The following is a 17,872-nucleotide window of genomic DNA, read 5'->3' on the forward strand; positions in this document are numbered from 1 at the left end:
GCGGATCCGCAAGCATATCCTTTGTCCTTATATGCTTGAGACTTATAGTTTGATCCTAGATTTTATTTTTCACAACATAATACCTTATCTCTATTGTTTTGGCAGCATTACTCGACTTGTTGTTGTGAGCATAGAATACCGCGGGTTGGTTGTCGCAGAACATCTTTAGTGATTTGTGAATACAATCTACCACTTTCAAGTCGGGTGCAAATTTCTTTAGCCATATCGCCTGCCCCATGGCTTCGAAGCATGCTATGAATTCTGCATACATCGTGGATGATGCAACTATTGACTGTTTGGAGCTTTTCCACGAAATAGCTCCCCCAGCGAGAGTGAAGACGTATCCTGACGTGGATTTTCTATCATCTCTGTCCCCCGCAAAATCTGCGTCTGAATACCCTTTTATCTCTAGGGAATCACTTCTCCTGTATATTAGCATGTAGTCCTTCGTGCCTTGCGCATAACGCAATGCTTTCTTTACCATCTTCCAGTGCTCCATGCCTGGATTATCTTGATATCTACCGAGTATCCCGGTGATAAAAGCTAAGTCAGGGCGAGTGCACACTTGTGCATACTGTAAGCTGCCAACTGCCGAAGCATATGGTACTGCTTTCATTTGATCGATCTCGTACTGGTTCTTGGGACATTGGAATTTCCCAAAACTATCGCCCTTGACTATAGTAGCAGGTGTGGCTTTACTCGCATGCATATTATACTTTTTAAGAACCTTTTCTAAATATGCTTTCTGCGATAGTCCTAAGACTCCATTGTTCCTATCTCGGTGAATTTCTATGCCCAAAACATATGATGCTTCACCAAGATCTGTTATGTCAAAATTTGAGGATAAGTATTTCTTTGTTTCTTGTAGTAGACTAACATCACTGCTAGCAAGCAGTATATCATCCACATACAAGATTAGGAAAATATATTTCCCATTTTTAAACTTTGCATAAATGCAATTATCCTCAATGTTTTCTTTAAATCCAAAACTTTTAATCGTTTGATTAAACTTTAGATACCACTGCCGAGAGGCTTGTCTTAATCCATAAATGGATTTCTTCAGGCGGCATCCCATATTTTCCTTGCCTTCCATGATAAAACCCTTAGGCTGTTTCATGTAGATATTTTTTTTAAATCATCATTCAGAAATGTCGTCTTAACATCCATTTGATGTAACTCTAAATCAAAATGAGCAACTAATGCCATTATGATTCTGAAGGAATCCTTACATGAGACTGGAGAAAATGTCTCATTGTAATCTATCCCTTCTCTTTGTGTAAATCCTTTTGCCACGAGTCGTGCTTTATACTTTTCTATATTCCCTTTAGAGTCATACTAAATTTTGTAGACCCATTTACAGCCTACTGCTTTGGCTCCTTTAGGAATTTCCTCTAAGTCCCAAACATCTTTGGAACTCATCGATTTCATCTCGTCTTTCATTGCCTTCATCATGGCTTCTTCATATGAGGTGGGATCTTTTTCTTGGGTGGAGTTGCGACTGGTAGTGAGAAAAATGGCTCCTGAATCATCGAATTAGGTGCATGCACCCTCTTCTCCTCAAGATCAATTTTCCGAGCTGCCAAGCTCCCCCTCATCATTTCGTCCTCTAAGAAGACTGCATGTATCGTTTCTACAAACTTTGTATATCTGTCTGGGCAGTAGAAACGAAAACCTTTTGATCTGTCTGGATAGCCAATGAAGTGGCAATTTACTATTTTGGGATCTAACTTTGCAATATTTGGATTAAACATTTTGCCCTCAGCAGGGCACCCCCACACCCTGAAGTGTTGTAGGGAGGGCACCCTTCCTGTCCATAGCTCGTACGGTGTTTTGGGCACCGACTTGCTTGGTACTCTATTGAGAATGTGAATGGTGGTTTTAAGCGCCTCCATCCATAATCACAATGGCAAGTTGGAATAACTTATCATGCTGCGTACCATATCCATAAATGTACGGTTGCGCCTTTCAGCTACTCCATTCTTTTGTCTCAGAGTGGGATACATTAAAAGCACATGAGTTATCATATCTTTCTCTGTCAGAATTTCTCCCACCATGCGGGATTTTTGACATAATATTATGTCAACTTTACCCCGTTACGCAGGTATTTTCCCAGACTTTTCCCGCCATGCGGGTTTTATCATAATCATCTTTTCCCGCCATGCGGGTAATTCCCAGTAAGGGAACATAAATGACATAATTGCCTCTTTTGACTGCATATTCAATCATCAAATTTAGGAATAAATCCGAATGCTCTTTGACACACATGCTTGATCCGACGTTGGTCAAATTAAACACGCATGTTACTTGTTTCATTTCAAATCATGTTGACTGAAAAATCTTCTTCATAGAGAGTACATGAAAGACATTCATCAACCAAGACTCTCAATGATCTATCTCTTTTCTTTTGATGTCATTCTTTAGAGAGAATATACTCCCTCACGTTATGACCTTTCTTGGTCATCTTTCGGGTCACAAGTACCCAGGCATTCGCTTCCACGAATGAAAGCATGGAAAACTTTTAGTCTGGGAAAACTTAGACAATAATCTACAATAATGGGCATAAAAATAACCCTACATTGGTCTGGTTAAAAGAAATGCGCATTAAACTTTTGAAACTTTCTGTTATATTCTATATCACCGTTGTGGCAGAATTAGAATAAACATCAACCTTCTACATTAATTCCATATCACCGTTGGGCGGAAATGAAAATAATGCATATAACTCATAAACAATGTGATGATAGTATTTCTATTAAACAACTTTGCTAAAAAAATAATAATCATCATCAACTTTATTGCAACGGGAACAAGAAATATACATTTGTCAGTTCAAGAGTTAAATGGCCCCGCTATAGCCTTTTTAACAGGGTGCCGCTAAATGGCCGCCTTCACAAATAGCCCGCTATAGATTTGGGGGCCCGTCGCTATTTTTCATAGCCCGCTATTTAAAACATTGAAAAATGTTGCCGACATCCCCTCTGCCGCATGCTGGGATGTGGTGGTGGCCATGCAGGAGATGTCGTGGCCATCACAAGCGATCTGGTCTGCGTGCTGCTTGGCGGTGTTGGCCGTGGCGCTACCTTCGGGGACACATAATGGGCTGACGGTGGGTGCTGAAAGGTCAGAGGGGTTTGGACGATGAAGGCAGTCGCGGCATGTGGTGATTTTGTATCGTGCAGATCGGTCATCGCTGCCGCTTGCGAGGATGGTGCAAGAATGCTAGAGCGTCCCAAACTCGGGATTTTGGCTTTGCATGGCCTTGCTCCCTCGTCAAAGTCTACGCGTATTGTGCTATTGGGATCTTGAAAAGTGGAGGAGATAAAATTTGCCTGGACTTGATCTTCAAAATAGAAACTCACGAGTTAGCCTTCGGAGGTTGGATCTAGGCATTGCTTTTGAAAAACCTTTCTCGTAGACCTTCTGCTGTCAAAAGATAGTTGGTGTCGATAGTCGTTGTAGTATATCATCGATCAATGTTGTTTTGATCGCTTCATTTTTTCTTTTTCTCTCTTCGTCTTGGCATAGCTTCAGTCTTTTATGACTTAGCTCTTTGCTAGCATGTGAGTTAGTGTTGGCTATAGTGTGCATTCTACCTATGCAGAGATCGGGTGTGTGCTCATTATGATTTTAGCCCTCTATGCTACATTATGTGTCAATAAAATATGCCCTTTATCAAAAAAAATCACTTGCATATTTATAATGATCATGTCTCCAAGTTAAAACATGTGGATGCATCAACCATTTTGTTGGTTAGGAAGATGACTTGTTTACAAACTGGGCTATCTGTGCAAGTCCCTACAATTTCCTCTTAAATATTAGGCCATGTGTGTTAGGAGGATTGGAACATATATTACTCAAAGGCCAAGGGAAATAAGCAAGAAATGCTTTGAGGAGCTATGGATGATATGGATAAGAGGAGCTCGCTTTGGCTGCAAGAGTGTGTCCACTAGTTGCCTAATTTGCTTTAGTAAATTGAGCAATTGGTATTACTATAAGAAGAAGACCAAGACTAGTGGCAATTGGTATTAATCAACGTAAGTTTAACAGGACGCTCTTCGACAGCACTGCAAAAACATGGAGTAGATAGGAACATGATGCCTCAACAGCAATGCCCACTATAACTTATTTTAGTGGGACGCGAAATTGGCTGCACATGTACAAAGCCTTGCAAGTGATCACGCAGATAAGAAGAGAGGAATTGGTGATGGGATCACCGTGCGCTGGGAACGGGGCGCTGAGGAAAGATCATGTATTGATAATCAGTTTGCTCTCTGCAAATTAAAATCAGATCAACACCGAATCTCAATCCACACTACGAAACAAACATCATACGTATACTATAGTACTATACATACAAAAGGTCACCAGGACAACGCAAAAGCTAGATGTCGAAGTTGCAACTAATTAGAGAAAAAGAAGGACAAGCAAATAAATAGAGAGTGGGGCAGGTGTGGTGATGATCTCGTTCTCGTCAATGCGTTGAGCGCGCCAAAACCGGATGCAGTAGCTGCTGCTTATCACAACCACCCCCTCTCCTGCTTCCCCAGTCCCCTGTTGAGAGAGAGAGAGAGAGAGAGAGAGAGAGAGAGAGAGAGAGGCGGCTATGGCGAGGCACTTCCTGCTCAATACGGGAGCCAGGATGCCCTCGGTGGGGCTCGGCACCTGGCAGGCTGAACCCGGCGTCGTCGGCGATGCCGTCTACGCTGCCGTCAAGGTCTGCACATACCTCCTATTTATTTGCTCACCACTCGCTTCACCAATCACCATCTTTTATTTTTTGCAACAAGCTTCACCATCCCGATGGCATGTTTTTTGCCCCCTCTATCCGCCCCTTCGTACTGTGTTGTTTCCTTGTTTTTATCTTCCACAAGATCGCCAATAGTATTTCATTTCTCAATTGCTTCTGGGTCATGCAGGCCGGTTACCGGCACATCGATTGCGCCAGAGAATACCACAATGAGAAGGAGGTAAAACCACTGTCAACTAGCTATCTGTAAAGGTTTATTTTGTTCAGTCCACTAAAAAAAACAGCTTTTGATCAGTCCTGTATGTTTTTTTCAACGTGTGTATGATCTGCTACCCTTGCAAAGCAACTAGAAAAGCAAGACAGCAATATAACGTCGCACTGGGAATTTCTTCTTTCCAATATTTAACTATGTGATATGGGCTTATAATGAACCTGCCAAGGATTCAGATAAAGGGTTAATTCAGGACTATTTTGAAACATCAGTGGCCAGATTGACATGGCATCCATAGCTGACAAGAAGCTTTTACTCCGTTCGTACATTAGGACATGTGCTGCCTGTTGTATCGTCTTGATTCATGCTACATAATAATTGGAGTAGTGGAAGGCTGATATCAATTATTTGCATTATCCAGATCGGTTTGGCGCTGAAAAAGCTATTTGAAGAGGGTGTAGTGAAGCGTGAAGATCTGTTTATCACCTCTAAGCTATGGTAACCCCAATCTCTGGTGGTATCTTAGTAGTTCTGTCTATCGCGGCAGATCAAGTCGAGTACACAGATGCCTATTTGAAGTTTCTAATCGTTCTCATCTAAATTCTTTGGACGCCTTATGTTTTCAGGAATGACTGTCACGCTCCTGAAGATGTGCCAGAGGCACTAAATGAAAGCCTGAATGATTTACAGCTTGATTACTTGGATCTTTATCTTGTGAGCACCTCATATTTACGATTATATTTCAGTACCCGAGTTCCTCCATTCTGGCCTCTATATCATCAATATCTCGTTTTTATGTGTACTGATAGCACTACTTTTGTACGTTATCATTTGGAGAAAAGGATGTTTTTGGTCCCACAAGTTCACGAAAAGTATACATTTGGTTCCTCAGAAATTTTTAGAAGACATTGGGTCGTTCAAGTCTCAAAACCAGACACAATTCGTCCAAAACTAGAAACGAAGCGGTATATGTCACTGGTTTTGACTGAAACATCACGTTGACTGCCACCTGCTGGTTCCGCTCAGCCTCGGCTCCCACATTGTGCACGCGCTCGTCGCCTCGTGCCCCCGAGACAACACATGACTCATGCTCGTCGAGAAGCTCGACGCACTCAGTCGGCACCGCATCACCGGCATTGCCATGTGCCAAGGTCGGCACTGCATGGATCCGGTGTGGAAGCTTTGAATCGACGAGGCCCGCTGCACGCTTGAGCCCGAAAGCGTCATGGCCATCGTTGACCGCGTTGACCAGATCAACGAAGCCATTGAGATGTCGTGGTGCGAGGGGATGATGCCGTCCGTAGGGGAAGAGGAGCACCAAGCAACATCGATGGCGTGGGGATGAGATCATTGGTGCAGCAGCAAGCCGCGGTGAGACTGACTGGGGGATGAGGGGACCGGCACAGCGGTGCCATCCAGGAGGAGGGAGGTCACGCGGTGGTGGTGGATGTGTTCGGTAGGGGAGAAGAGAGATAATGAGGAAAAAAAGGCCCATCCGACGTGGCATGTGAGGAAAGATAAAACCGGTGACACGTGGGTGGTTTTCCACAGAAACCAGGAATAGGACGAAATAAAGCTACTTTTGAAACTTGAAGGACGAAATATCGCCTAAAAAAATTTGAGGGGCCAAATATATACTTTTGGTGAACTTAAGGGACTAAAAACATACTTTTCTCTATTATTTAATTAGAAAGTATCCTCACCAGGAATTGAATACTTGTCAGGTCTATATTATGCATAAATGTTAAATCATATTTGATGACAAAATTAAGTATCCATGCTAGCCTATCGTGTGTTATTGCTATGGTCTATAATGTGCAAACTGGGCATATGGTTCTGTGTCATTTTTTAACACATGTGCCATATTCCTTGAATTCTGTCTATTCAGTTAACCATATTACATACATATACGTTTTGCCATCATATTTGGTATGGATTAGCATGGTGTTATTGATTTCCGGTGTCAAATTGTTAATTTTTTCCAGATAATTTCTGTTGTTCATTTTTGGCATCTTGAATACATTGTAGAAAAGATTATGTTTGTCCAATGAGTTTTATCTCATTTGTTGTTCGATAGTTTCTTCTGGTACCTTCAGCTTAGCATTACATGATTACGTGTTCAAACTGTTAAGTATGGTGTGTACAAATGATATGGTTAAAATCTCTGATTCTCCATGTATTTTGTAGATCCACTGCCCATTTAGTGTCAAGAAGGGAACAAACCACAGCCCTGAAAACTATGTTACACCTGACATACCTGCTACTTGGGGGGCAATGGAAAAGTTACATGATGCTGGCAAAGCTCTTGCGATTGGTGTGAGTAACTTTTCATCAAAGAAGTTGGGTGACTTGCTTGATGTAGCTCGTGTACCTCCTGCTGTTAATCAGGTGGAGTGTCATCCTTGTTGGCAGCAAACTAAGCTCCACAACTTTTGTCAGTCAACTGGCGTTCATCTTAGTGTAAGTCTGATTATCTTTTGTGTTATTTACCACTAAATAAGGTGGATTGCTCTTGCGGCACACTTTATTTTTGTTCTTTCCTCACGTGTATGTTTTTTGTAGGCTTACTCACCACTAGGTTCACCTGGTACTACTTGGATGAATGGTGATGTCCTTGTAGAGCCAATAATCGTCTCAATAGCTGAGAAACTCGGGAAGACACCTGGACAAGTGGCTCTGCTCTGGAACATTCAGATGGGTCACGGTGTACTACCAAAGAGTACTAATCCAGAAAGGATAAAGCAAAACTTTGATGTTTATGATTGGACATTTCCAGCTGACATGCTTGCAAAGTTCTCAGAGATTAAGCAGGTACATGTCATATATGTACCTGAGTAGCCTTAGCAATACTTTAATGAGGATAAAGCATTGATATTTATTGGTGATAATTAAAGATATTTATAGGAGGACAAATGAACAAATCTCTTGGAGCAATCTAAATTGCTAGGGTTAAGTAGCATTTGTTCATTTTTGTGCTTCTTGGAGCTTGAAACACCAGTGTATCGTGACCGGATTCAAATAAGGGCACAACTGTTTTATTCACTCTTAAAGTGGCAGTATTAGTTACCTTGGGTAGAACTGAATTCACGCTATCGATATCCGATGTTCATTTTTCTAGCTACATAGGGCACAGCCATATTGTTCAATACTCCCTCCGTATTGTTCAGTCACATATTAGCTTTTACTGATGTCAAACTTTATAAAGCTTGATCAAGTCTGTAGAAAATAATATGAACACTTACAATAACAAATCTGTATGATGTGAAAATATATTCAACGAGGAATCCAATGATATTAAATTGGTGGTGTACAAGTTAATATAGTTTTCCAGAAACTTGCTGAAAGTTCATAAAACTTGACTCTTGGCAAACTTAATATGCAGAGTAAATAAACACAGAGTGAGTGTAAATAGCTCCAGTTTGGTATGGATCCACCTAAGATAAGCATAAGTCATCTCGATCAGCCCCTGTTATCGATTGTTTTTCTAGAAGTATATTAGTAGCAGTAGCAGCGTCGATCATAATACCGTGGCATGCAATTCCAATGTTTTACGATGTGGGTGAGTTTCTGCGTCGCAGAAACTTCTAGAACGTCATTCGACCATTCATTTATTCATTGTTAATTTTCATCCACTTTTTTTCCCTTTTAACACCTTTTCACTGGGAAAAGTGAGCGCATCTGACATCTTTTATCTTGTTGTCTTCAGGCTAGGCTGCTGAGAGGCGACATGATGATTAATCCACAGAGCGTTTACAAGACTCATGAGGAGCTCTGGGACGGTGAAATTTAGGGGTCATCCTCCTTTCAAAAAAAATGTAATAGATGTCTGGAAGGTTTTCCAGCCGTGGCTGCTAAATTCAGTTATATGGAGTGCGAAAACATGAATCTCTGTGAACATTCCATGTGATGTAACAGTGATTATCACCGTCTCGTGAGCAGCCACAAGACGGATCATGTATGCCACGGAGATACGAGAGAGCATTTGCAGATTAATAATTAATGAAACTGGGGAACGAAACTTTTGTAAGATGATCTCTAAAATGATGAGATTACTTGATGCTTTCATTCATAATGAGCAAGTTGTGAGTGCAGAGCACATGCGTTGCCCTTGTATGTGTATATATGTTCCACTCTACAAGAGTTTCAGAGAAGCAGAGTACAGGATTAAAACTGTTCTTCCTGTCAGGAACTAGCAAGAAGCATTTCAGAAATTGTTCTGCGCAACGTTCAAGTTTTGTTGTGATCAGAATTCAGAAGAACGCATTTGAACAAGCAAGCAACGGGTCATGGCATGCATTATGCTAATGCATGGTGATTAGTGTGCTCACCAGTTTTCCACTTTGTAGGGTGTATAATGCATTATGCTAATGCATGATGATCAGAAAACGGTGATTTTTTAGCCGAACCTCGTAGTATTACCAGTCTCTTCACCATAATTACTAGCTGGAAACAACCCCGCGTCGCCTGGCGCACGGCCGACAGTGTCGTCCGCCTCTATTGGGCGGCGGTTTCAGCAGGCGCGTCAGCGTGTTGGGGCCACGGGGCTCCGGTGAGCGGCGAGTGACCACGGCAACCACTCGTGTTGTGTGGGGGAAAGGTGAAACACTCTAAATATTCAGGGAAACATGGTGAGACGCAGTAAAACAGGGGATGCTTTGGGGAATTTTCTTTGGGTTTTGGCCACCAGCCAACAGAGGTGCCGGAACACGGCGGCTAGCGTTTAAGCCTTTACAAAACGAGATGCCCAAGTCCCCACAAATCACAGGCTTTATAACCAAGCCCCTATATCTGGGGATGAATTTGCTTCTACGTTTTGCCACTTGGTTGAAAAAGACCCTGCGGTAAACCGGTTCACAGCACGTGTATTAAATTGGGATGTGGCCATGTACAAAGACTTGTGTGGCCGTATGTCCATAGCCTAAATTTTCTTAACGTGATTGATTCTCTACCGTGTGGTTTTAGCCATTCAAGTTCTATGTGGGTCATGCATTGCGCTGACTTGCAACCTTGCTATCGTCCTCAACGCCGTTTAGGGCGCTTGGTCTAGGCGTCGTGGTTTTTGTATACGGTGCCGCTTGCATGGGCTAACGTGGACGTGTCTAGGCGTTCTGCTTTTTGTAAACGGTGCCGCTTACATGGGCCAATCTAGACGTGCCGCTATTGCAGTCTTCGCGTTTGATTTTGTTTCCTTTTGTCCATCCTTTTGTCCATCCTTTTGGATGGAGAAAATCAGATCCCGAATTCTATAGATATGTTTTATATTCATTTTTTTGTTTGTTTGTAAAATTATAGTGCAGTTCTAATTTAGATGTGGTAACGAAGCTTTTGAAAATTTCCAAGCATTAGTGAATGGTTGATCTTGCATTGTGTTGATACCAATAATTTTATTATGTAGTATCATTTTACTAGCTCATGTATTGGAGGACCACTATGTCTTGTTTGCCGTTTGTCACTTCCTAATTTTAGTGAGAAGTGATTTGAATTTTGATGTATGCAAAGACTTTCCCTAAATTTTCCTCATAAATTGATTATGGTTCCAAATGGATTGATGGGTTTAGCCACAGTCACCGAGCAATGGAGTAGAGCAATTTGATAAATTTTTTCTTTGACAGAGTGTAGGTACTCATTTTATGCGTATTTCTGTTCATTTTTTAGTTTTCAGATGTAAAAAAGTTGTTAAAAATCATTTCATTTTAGTGGCACTAGAATGTCCGATTTATAATTTCTATCTTGAAAGATGTGGCACTCATGGTGATAATAAATGTAGCATTTCCAAATTGTTCTTGTCCATATCTTGCTTTCTTGTGACTATAGATTAGAACTACAGACTTAGACACGTGGTGCTCTTATCACACATGAGCCAACAAAAGCTTATACACATGTACCGTATCAACGGCGTGTCGCCGCGCGGGTATGGCTAGTAATCACTACAATCAAATGGAAAAGCAAAACAGAAAGAAAGGGAGCAGGTGAGAGTGTCGGAAAAGGAACAACGACGGAAGCTCCCTGTAGCCATTCGATCGAAGATCCACGTCGACAACGAGCTCCTGCCGGCGTGAAGTGGCAGGAGAGGTCTTGAGATGTTGGATGAACAAAGATGGACATTACCGGCAAAGCGTGGTTTCTTCAGACCGGTGCCTTGTTAGCTTAATCCAAACAAGTTTAAAGTTTAGATTGCAAAGTGGTCTAGTCATATCTTTGCATGTGGTGATGTTAAGCAAAGCGTCTGGCTAGGAGTAGTAAATAGCCGTGTATCCAAGTAGTAGTACCGAGTCATGTTAGGCTTGTGATCAAGCTTGCCGGTGATTAGATTAGGAGAGTCCGGTTAGGACTTGAGTCAACGTCCGTATTGGGTTAGGAGTTAGGCTCAGGTCGGTTTGCTATACGTGCTATGAGTAGGGTAGCTCCTATATATATATGCACGTATACGCAGCTTCGTAATATCGCAGACAAAATAAGAAAATAGAAATAAAGAAGAAAACAAAGGGCACGATACGGGTCCTTGGCTATCAATTTTGTGTGCACGTGCATTTGTGTTATTCTGATGTGATTGATCCTGAGGGCAAATTTCCAACAATATGTCTGACCTATTAAGCTGAATATAAGATCATGCGTCGATTTCTTCAGACAGGTGCCTGACACAGCACCTCGCCGGCCTTGCTCGCGTCGATTTCATGATGTTTTTCCTTGGCGCGAGGGATGGAGATGTGGAGGCTGCGGAGGGTGCTTTCAAGAGCATGTCTGATGCACGCCCCAACCGTCGGTCTCACATTGAAAATTCAGAGATTTGAAGGGCTGTCTAATGGCGATGTTAGACTGCAAGTCTGCAATACTCAGTGATGAAGGTATGGAAATTTGAAGGTCAGTCTAGTGACAGTGTAGACTGGGTTTTGATCCTGTTTCCATACTGCAATACTCAGTGACATGCTTTGTGTTGAACCACATTTGGCTCCAGTATCATGGAACTGCTTCTGATTCAGCATGCATGCAGTAGCCAGAGCTGTCACTATCGCAGAGCCCGAATCCTTGACTGAACGCACACATTCAAGGAAGAAAACATTACAGCAAAGAAATTCCAGACTTGGCTGTCATCCCATATGAAGAATAAACAAGTAGTATAACAAACAGGCTGGAAACGATTAAGATACATATATGATCAAGCGCATGCATGATTACCAGGACACCGTTGGACGCAACCTATATTTACATAATTACAGGTCATATGTGACTTCGGAACAAGCCATCGACCAGGACGAATGGAAATATCAACGATTAACTGCTCATAGATGTTCTTCGCAAAAAAAGAAAACTGCTCATAGATGCACACGAAATAAAATACAGACAGTACTCCTAGCTTGCCTTGGATTGTTGCGCGTGATTGACCTCTGAAGCTCGATCAAACCATCTTCACGACAGGTCGGTGTGGATTCCCAGCGAGCTCAGCCCTCAGACCATCTTCACGACAGGCCAATTCAGAGTCATTGTAGGAACCCTGGAGCACAACTTCCTTGAGGCTTGAGAGAGATGGTAGACCCAAAACGGTTGCACTGTCGATGTATGCACTCGTACGAAACTATTGTTGATGTACGCAGTAGTACCAAACTTAAGCACCTCAAGCTTCGGGGCTGCTCCTTGTTCAAGCTTGACGGAATTGAGCCTTCTTTTGAGTCCCATGCTCAGCTCCAGCACCACCAGGCTCGGGAACATCCCCTGCTGAAAACTGAGATGGACCTCTTCACCCTCTAGTGACTTCTCCAACAGATACAGGAACGCCAGATTGGATAATTTCCCAAGGACTTGTATGGCATGGCAGCATCGAGCTCTGTTATCCTGGACCTCCGCAGCTTCAGCTTCACCAGATTATTGAGCCCCTGGATCCATTCCGGCAGATTGACCAAGTTGCCATACAGCTTCAGGCTCTGCAATGTTTCTGGAAACGAGAACTTTCCCTCCAAGAAGCCACATAAACCTGGCTCCCCCTCTGACCGTATCAACAATGATTCCAGGCAGCATCTAAGTCCGTTGAGACGACGTCGTGTGAACATTGGTTTGGCAAGAAACCAAAGTTGCCGTTTCTTAATGTTTGGGGCTGCGATGCTTAAGGCTTCAGCCGAAGAAGCTTGAACCCAAAGCGGACAAACACATCTTCATAGGATACCCAAAGGTGACAGTTGGGTACACCTTCTATCTCAGATCCGAGGCAAATTGTTTGTCGCTAAGAACGGGCCCTTTCTCGAGAAGGAGTTTCTCTCGAAAGAATTGAGTGGGAGGAAGATAGAACTTGATGAGGTTGTCGAACCTTTACTTCAACCAGAGAGTGATGCAATATAGAAAGATGTTTTCTGTGGAGCCTACGTCTGTTGAATAGGAAGTTAATGATAGTGATCATGAAGCTTCGGATCAAGTTGCTATTGAACCTCGTAGGTCGACAAGGATATGTACTAATCCTGAGTGGTACGGTAATCCTGTCTCAGATATCATGTTGTTGGACAACAATAAACCTACGAGCTATGGAGAAGCGATGGTGGGCCCGTATTCCGACAAATGGTTAGAAGCCATGAAATACGAGATAGGGTCCATGTATCAGAACAAAGTATGGACTTTGGTGGACTTGCCCGATGATCGGCAAGCCATTGAGATAAATGGATCTTTAAGAAGAGGACGGACGTGGGCGGTAATGTTACCGTCTATGAAGCTCGACTTGTGTGAAAGAGTCTTTTCACAAGTTCAAGAAGTTGACTACGATGAGAATTTCTCACCCGTAGCGATGCTTAAGTTCGTTGGAATCATGTTAGCATTAGCTGTATTTTTCGATTATGAAATCTGACAGATGGATGTCAAAAACAAGTTTTCTTACCAGTTTTCGTAAGAAAGAGTTGTATGTGATACAATCAAAGTTTTGTCGATCCTAAGGATGCTAAAAGGTATGCTGGCTCCAGCGATCCTTCTATGGACTAGAGCAAGCATCTCGAAGTCAGAATATATGCTTTGATAGAGTGATCAAAGCTTTTAGGTTTATACAATGTTTGCTAGAAACATGTATTTACAAGAAAGTGAATGGGAGCACTACAACATTTCTGATAAGTATATGTGGATGACATATTGTAGATCCGAAATAATGTAGAATTTCTGGAAAGCATAAACGGTTGTTTGAAGAGTGTTTTTCAAAGGAAGACCTGGATAAAGCTGCTTACAAATTGAGCATCAAGATCTATGGAGATAGATCAAGACGCCTGATGATACTTTCAAAGAACGCACACCTTGACATGTTTTTGAAGGAGTTTAAAATAGATCAGTCAAAGAAGGGGTTCTTACCTGAGTTGTAAGGTGTGAAGTTGAGTAAGACTCAAAGCTTGACCACGACAGAAGAAAGAGGAAGGACGAAGGTCGTCCCCTATGCTCTTGTCATAGGCTCTATACGGTATGCCATGCTGAGTACCGCACCTGATGTGTGCCTTGCCACATGTCTGGCAAGAGGGTACAAAGGTGATCTAGGACTGGATCACCAGATAGCGGTGGAAATTATCCTTAGAGGAATAAGGAAATATTTTTCGGTTATGGAGATGATAAAGAGTTCGACGTAAAGAGTTACGTCGATGCAAGCTTAACACCCATCCGGATAGCTCTGAGTAGAGATACCGGATACGTATAATGGAGCAACAATTTAGAATAGCTCCAAGTGGAACATGGTAGCAGCATCTATGATATGACATAAAGTTTTGCGAAATACATAGGGATCTGAATATGGCAAGACCCGTTGACTACAACCTCTCTCACAAGCATAACATGATCAAACCCAGAACTCTTTGAGTGTTAATCACATAGTGACGTGAACTAGATCATTGAGTTTAGTAAACTCTTTGGATGATGATCACATGGCGATGTGACCTGTGAGTGTTAATCACATGGCGATGTGAACTAGATTATTGACTCTAGTGCAAGTGGGAGACTGTTGGAAATATGCCCTAGAGGCAATAATAAATTGGTTATTATTATATTTCCTTGTTCATGATAATTGTTTATTATCCATGCTAGAATTGTATTGATAGGAAACTCAGATACATGTGTGGATACATAGATAACACCATGTCCCTAGTAAGCCTCTAGTTGACTAGCTCGTTGATCAATAGATGGTTACGGTTTCCTGACCATGGACATTGGATGTCGTTGATAACGGGATCACAACATTAGGAGAATGATGTGATGGACAAGACCCAATCCTAAGCCTAGCACAAGATCGTGTAGTTCGTATGCTAAAGCTTTTCTAATGTCAAGTATCATTTCCTTAGACCATGAGATTGTGCAACTCCCGGATACCGTAGGAGTGCTTTGGGTGTGCCAAACGTCACAACGTAACTGGGTGGCTATAAAGGTATACTACAGGTATCTCCAAAAGTGTCTGTTGGGTTGGCACGAATCGAGACTAGGATTTGTCACTCCGTGTAACGGAGAGGTATCTTTGGGCCCACTCGGTAGGACGTCATCATAATGTGCACAATGTGACCAAGGAGTTGATCACGGGATGATGTGTTACGGAACGAGTAAAGAGACTTGCCGGTAACGAGATTGAACAAGGTATCGGGATACCGACGATCGAAACTCGGGCAAGTACAATACCGCTGGACAAAGGGAATTGAATACGGGATTGATTGAATCCTCGACATCATGGTTCATCCGATGAGATCATCGTGGAACATGTGGGAGCCAACATGGGTATCCAGATCCCGCTGTTGGTTATTGGCCGGAGAGTTGTCTCGGTCATGTCTGCATGGTTCCCGAACCCGTAGGGTCTACACACTTAAGGTTCGATGACGCTAGGGTTATTAGGAAGACTTGTATGTGATTATTGAATGTTGTTCGGAGTCCCGGACGAGATCCCGGACATCACGAGGAGTTCCGGAATGGTCCGGAGGTAAAGATTTATATATGAAAAGTTGTTGTTCGGGTTCCGGAAAAAGTTCGGTTTTTTCCGGTATTGTACCGGGAAGCTTCCGGAAGGTTCCAGAGGATTCCGGAGGGGTCCGGAGGTCCGGAAAATGTTCCACCACATCCAATACAGCAGCATGGGCTGTAGGGGGAACCCTAACCTTAATGGGCCAAGGGCACCAGCCCCCCCAAGGCCCATGCACATGGGAGAGGGGAAATCCTAAGGGGGAGGGCCTCCACTTGACTTGGGAGGCACTCCTCCCCCCCCTTGGCCGCCGCCCCCAACCCTAGATGGGATCTAGGGGGGTCGGCCCCCCTCTCTCCCCACCTATAAATAGTGGAGGGGTGGGAGGGCTGCCACACCCTTGAACCTAGCGCAGCCCCTCCCCTCCAATACCTCTCCTCCTCCGCGTGAGCTTGGCGAAGCCCTGCCGGAGAACTGCCACTCCATCACCACCACGCCGTCGTGCTGCTGTTGGACTCTCTTCCTCAACCTCTCCCTCCTCCTTGCTGGATCAAGGCGTGGGAGACGTCTCCGTTCCGTACGTGTGTTGAACGCGGAGGTGCCGTCCGTTCGGCGCTAGGATCATCGCTGATTTGGATCACGACGAGTACGACTCCATCAACCCCGTTCTTGCAACGCTTCCGCTTAGCGATCTACAAGGGTATGTAGATGCACTCTCCTTCCCGTCGTTGCTAGATTACTCTATATATTGATCTTGGTGATGCGTAGAAAATTTTAAATTTCTGCTACGATCCCCAACATATACATCATACGAGGAAGTGGACGTCCAGCGTCCAGTGAACGGCGGGTTCTGGGCCTCTTCTTCTCCGGCATCGTCGTCCATACCGTCGATGTATTCGGAGTCATAATCAAGTTCGTCGGTCAAATCCTCGACCGTGGCTATGAAGTGGGTGGCCGGTGGAAAGCAAAATTCTCCACCGTCAGCCCCTATTTCAAGCCGATATAGTTCGGCTGTGAGTCCTCCGCCAAGGATAGGTTTTTTAATGAGTTTAGCGCATCGCCCAAAGGCAAGTGCTGGAAGATGTCTGCGGCGCTGAATTCGAAGATCGACAAACGATCGAGCTCGGCGTCCGCGGGCTCATGTGGTTTGGAACTTACGACCGGAGACGAGTCCGGAGTTCCACTGACAAAAACGTCGTGAGAGGTTAAGTCTATGTTTGGCTCCAATGCCATGGAATCTGTGGCCTCCGCCCGTCCTTGGATGGCGCAGCTTGCTCCGGATCTAGGGCCAGAGCGGTTACAGGAGCAATCTCCTCGATGCGGCCAGATGACAGATTTAGGTCATGATCATCAGGGTGACAGGGAGAGCGGCTACCGCGGTCTCAAATCCGGCGAAGATCAAGTCTCCACGGATGTCCGCAGCGTAGTTGAAGCTCCCAAATCTGACCTGATGGCTAGGGGCATAGTTTTCGATCTGCTCTAGATGGCCAGACGAGTTGGCCCGCAGTGCGAAGCTGCCGAACATGAAGATCTGTCCGGGGAGGAAAGTTCCTCCTTGGACAACGTCATTATTGACGATCGAATGGGCCATCGAACCTTTTGGCGAAGGCACAGTGGAACTCTCAATGAAAGCACCAATGTCGGTGTCAAAACCGACAGATCTCGGGTAGGGAGTCCCGAACTGTGCGTCTAAGGTCGATTGTAATAGGAGACAAGGGACACGATGTTTACCCAGGTTCGGGCCCTCTCTATGGAGGTAATACCCTACGTCCTGCTCGATTGATATTGATGAATATGAGTGTTACAAGAGTTGATCTACCTCGAGATCGTAATGGCTAAACCCTAGAGGTCTAGCTTGTATGGCTATGATAATGAATCTCTCTATCCGGACTAAGTCCTCCGGTTTATATAGACACCGAAACGATCTAGGGTTACACAAGGTCGGTCACAAAGAAAGGAATCTACATATCCGGTCGCCAAGCTTGCCTTCCACGCCAAGGAGAGTCCCATCTGGGCACGGATA

The 17,872-nt window shown here is 43.7% G+C and overlaps 2 protein-coding genes and 1 pseudogene across 2 annotated transcripts in view; 1 reads left to right on the top strand and 2 right to left on the bottom strand.

Annotated features, from left to right (window-relative positions):
* The window catches only part of LOC125542949 (disease resistance protein RPP13), a 166,634-nt gene that overhangs the window by 43,969 nt on the left and 104,793 nt on the right, over positions 1 to 17,872 (bottom strand). The gene's annotated exons all lie outside the window — the stretch shown is intronic.
* LOC147988448 (secreted RxLR effector protein 161 pseudogene) lies at positions 56 to 709 on the bottom strand (annotated as a pseudogene).
* Positions 4,453 to 9,023, top strand: LOC125542853 (aldo-keto reductase family 4 member C10). Its single transcript, XM_048706083.2, has 7 exons — positions 4,453 to 4,714; positions 4,917 to 4,967; positions 5,380 to 5,456; positions 5,585 to 5,672; positions 7,146 to 7,418; positions 7,521 to 7,769; positions 8,665 to 9,023. Exons 1-7 carry the CDS (start codon positions 4,604 to 4,606, stop codon positions 8,746 to 8,748), a joined length of 933 nt encoding a protein of 310 aa, XP_048562040.2. The 5' UTR covers positions 4,453 to 4,603; the 3' UTR covers positions 8,749 to 9,023.

The sequence above is a fragment of the Triticum urartu genome, chromosome 1A (genome assembly GCF_056163025.1).
Source record: "Triticum urartu cultivar PI428250 chromosome 1A, HENAU_Tu73, whole genome shotgun sequence".
NCBI classification, from domain to species: domain Eukaryota; kingdom Viridiplantae; phylum Streptophyta; class Magnoliopsida; order Poales; family Poaceae; genus Triticum; species Triticum urartu.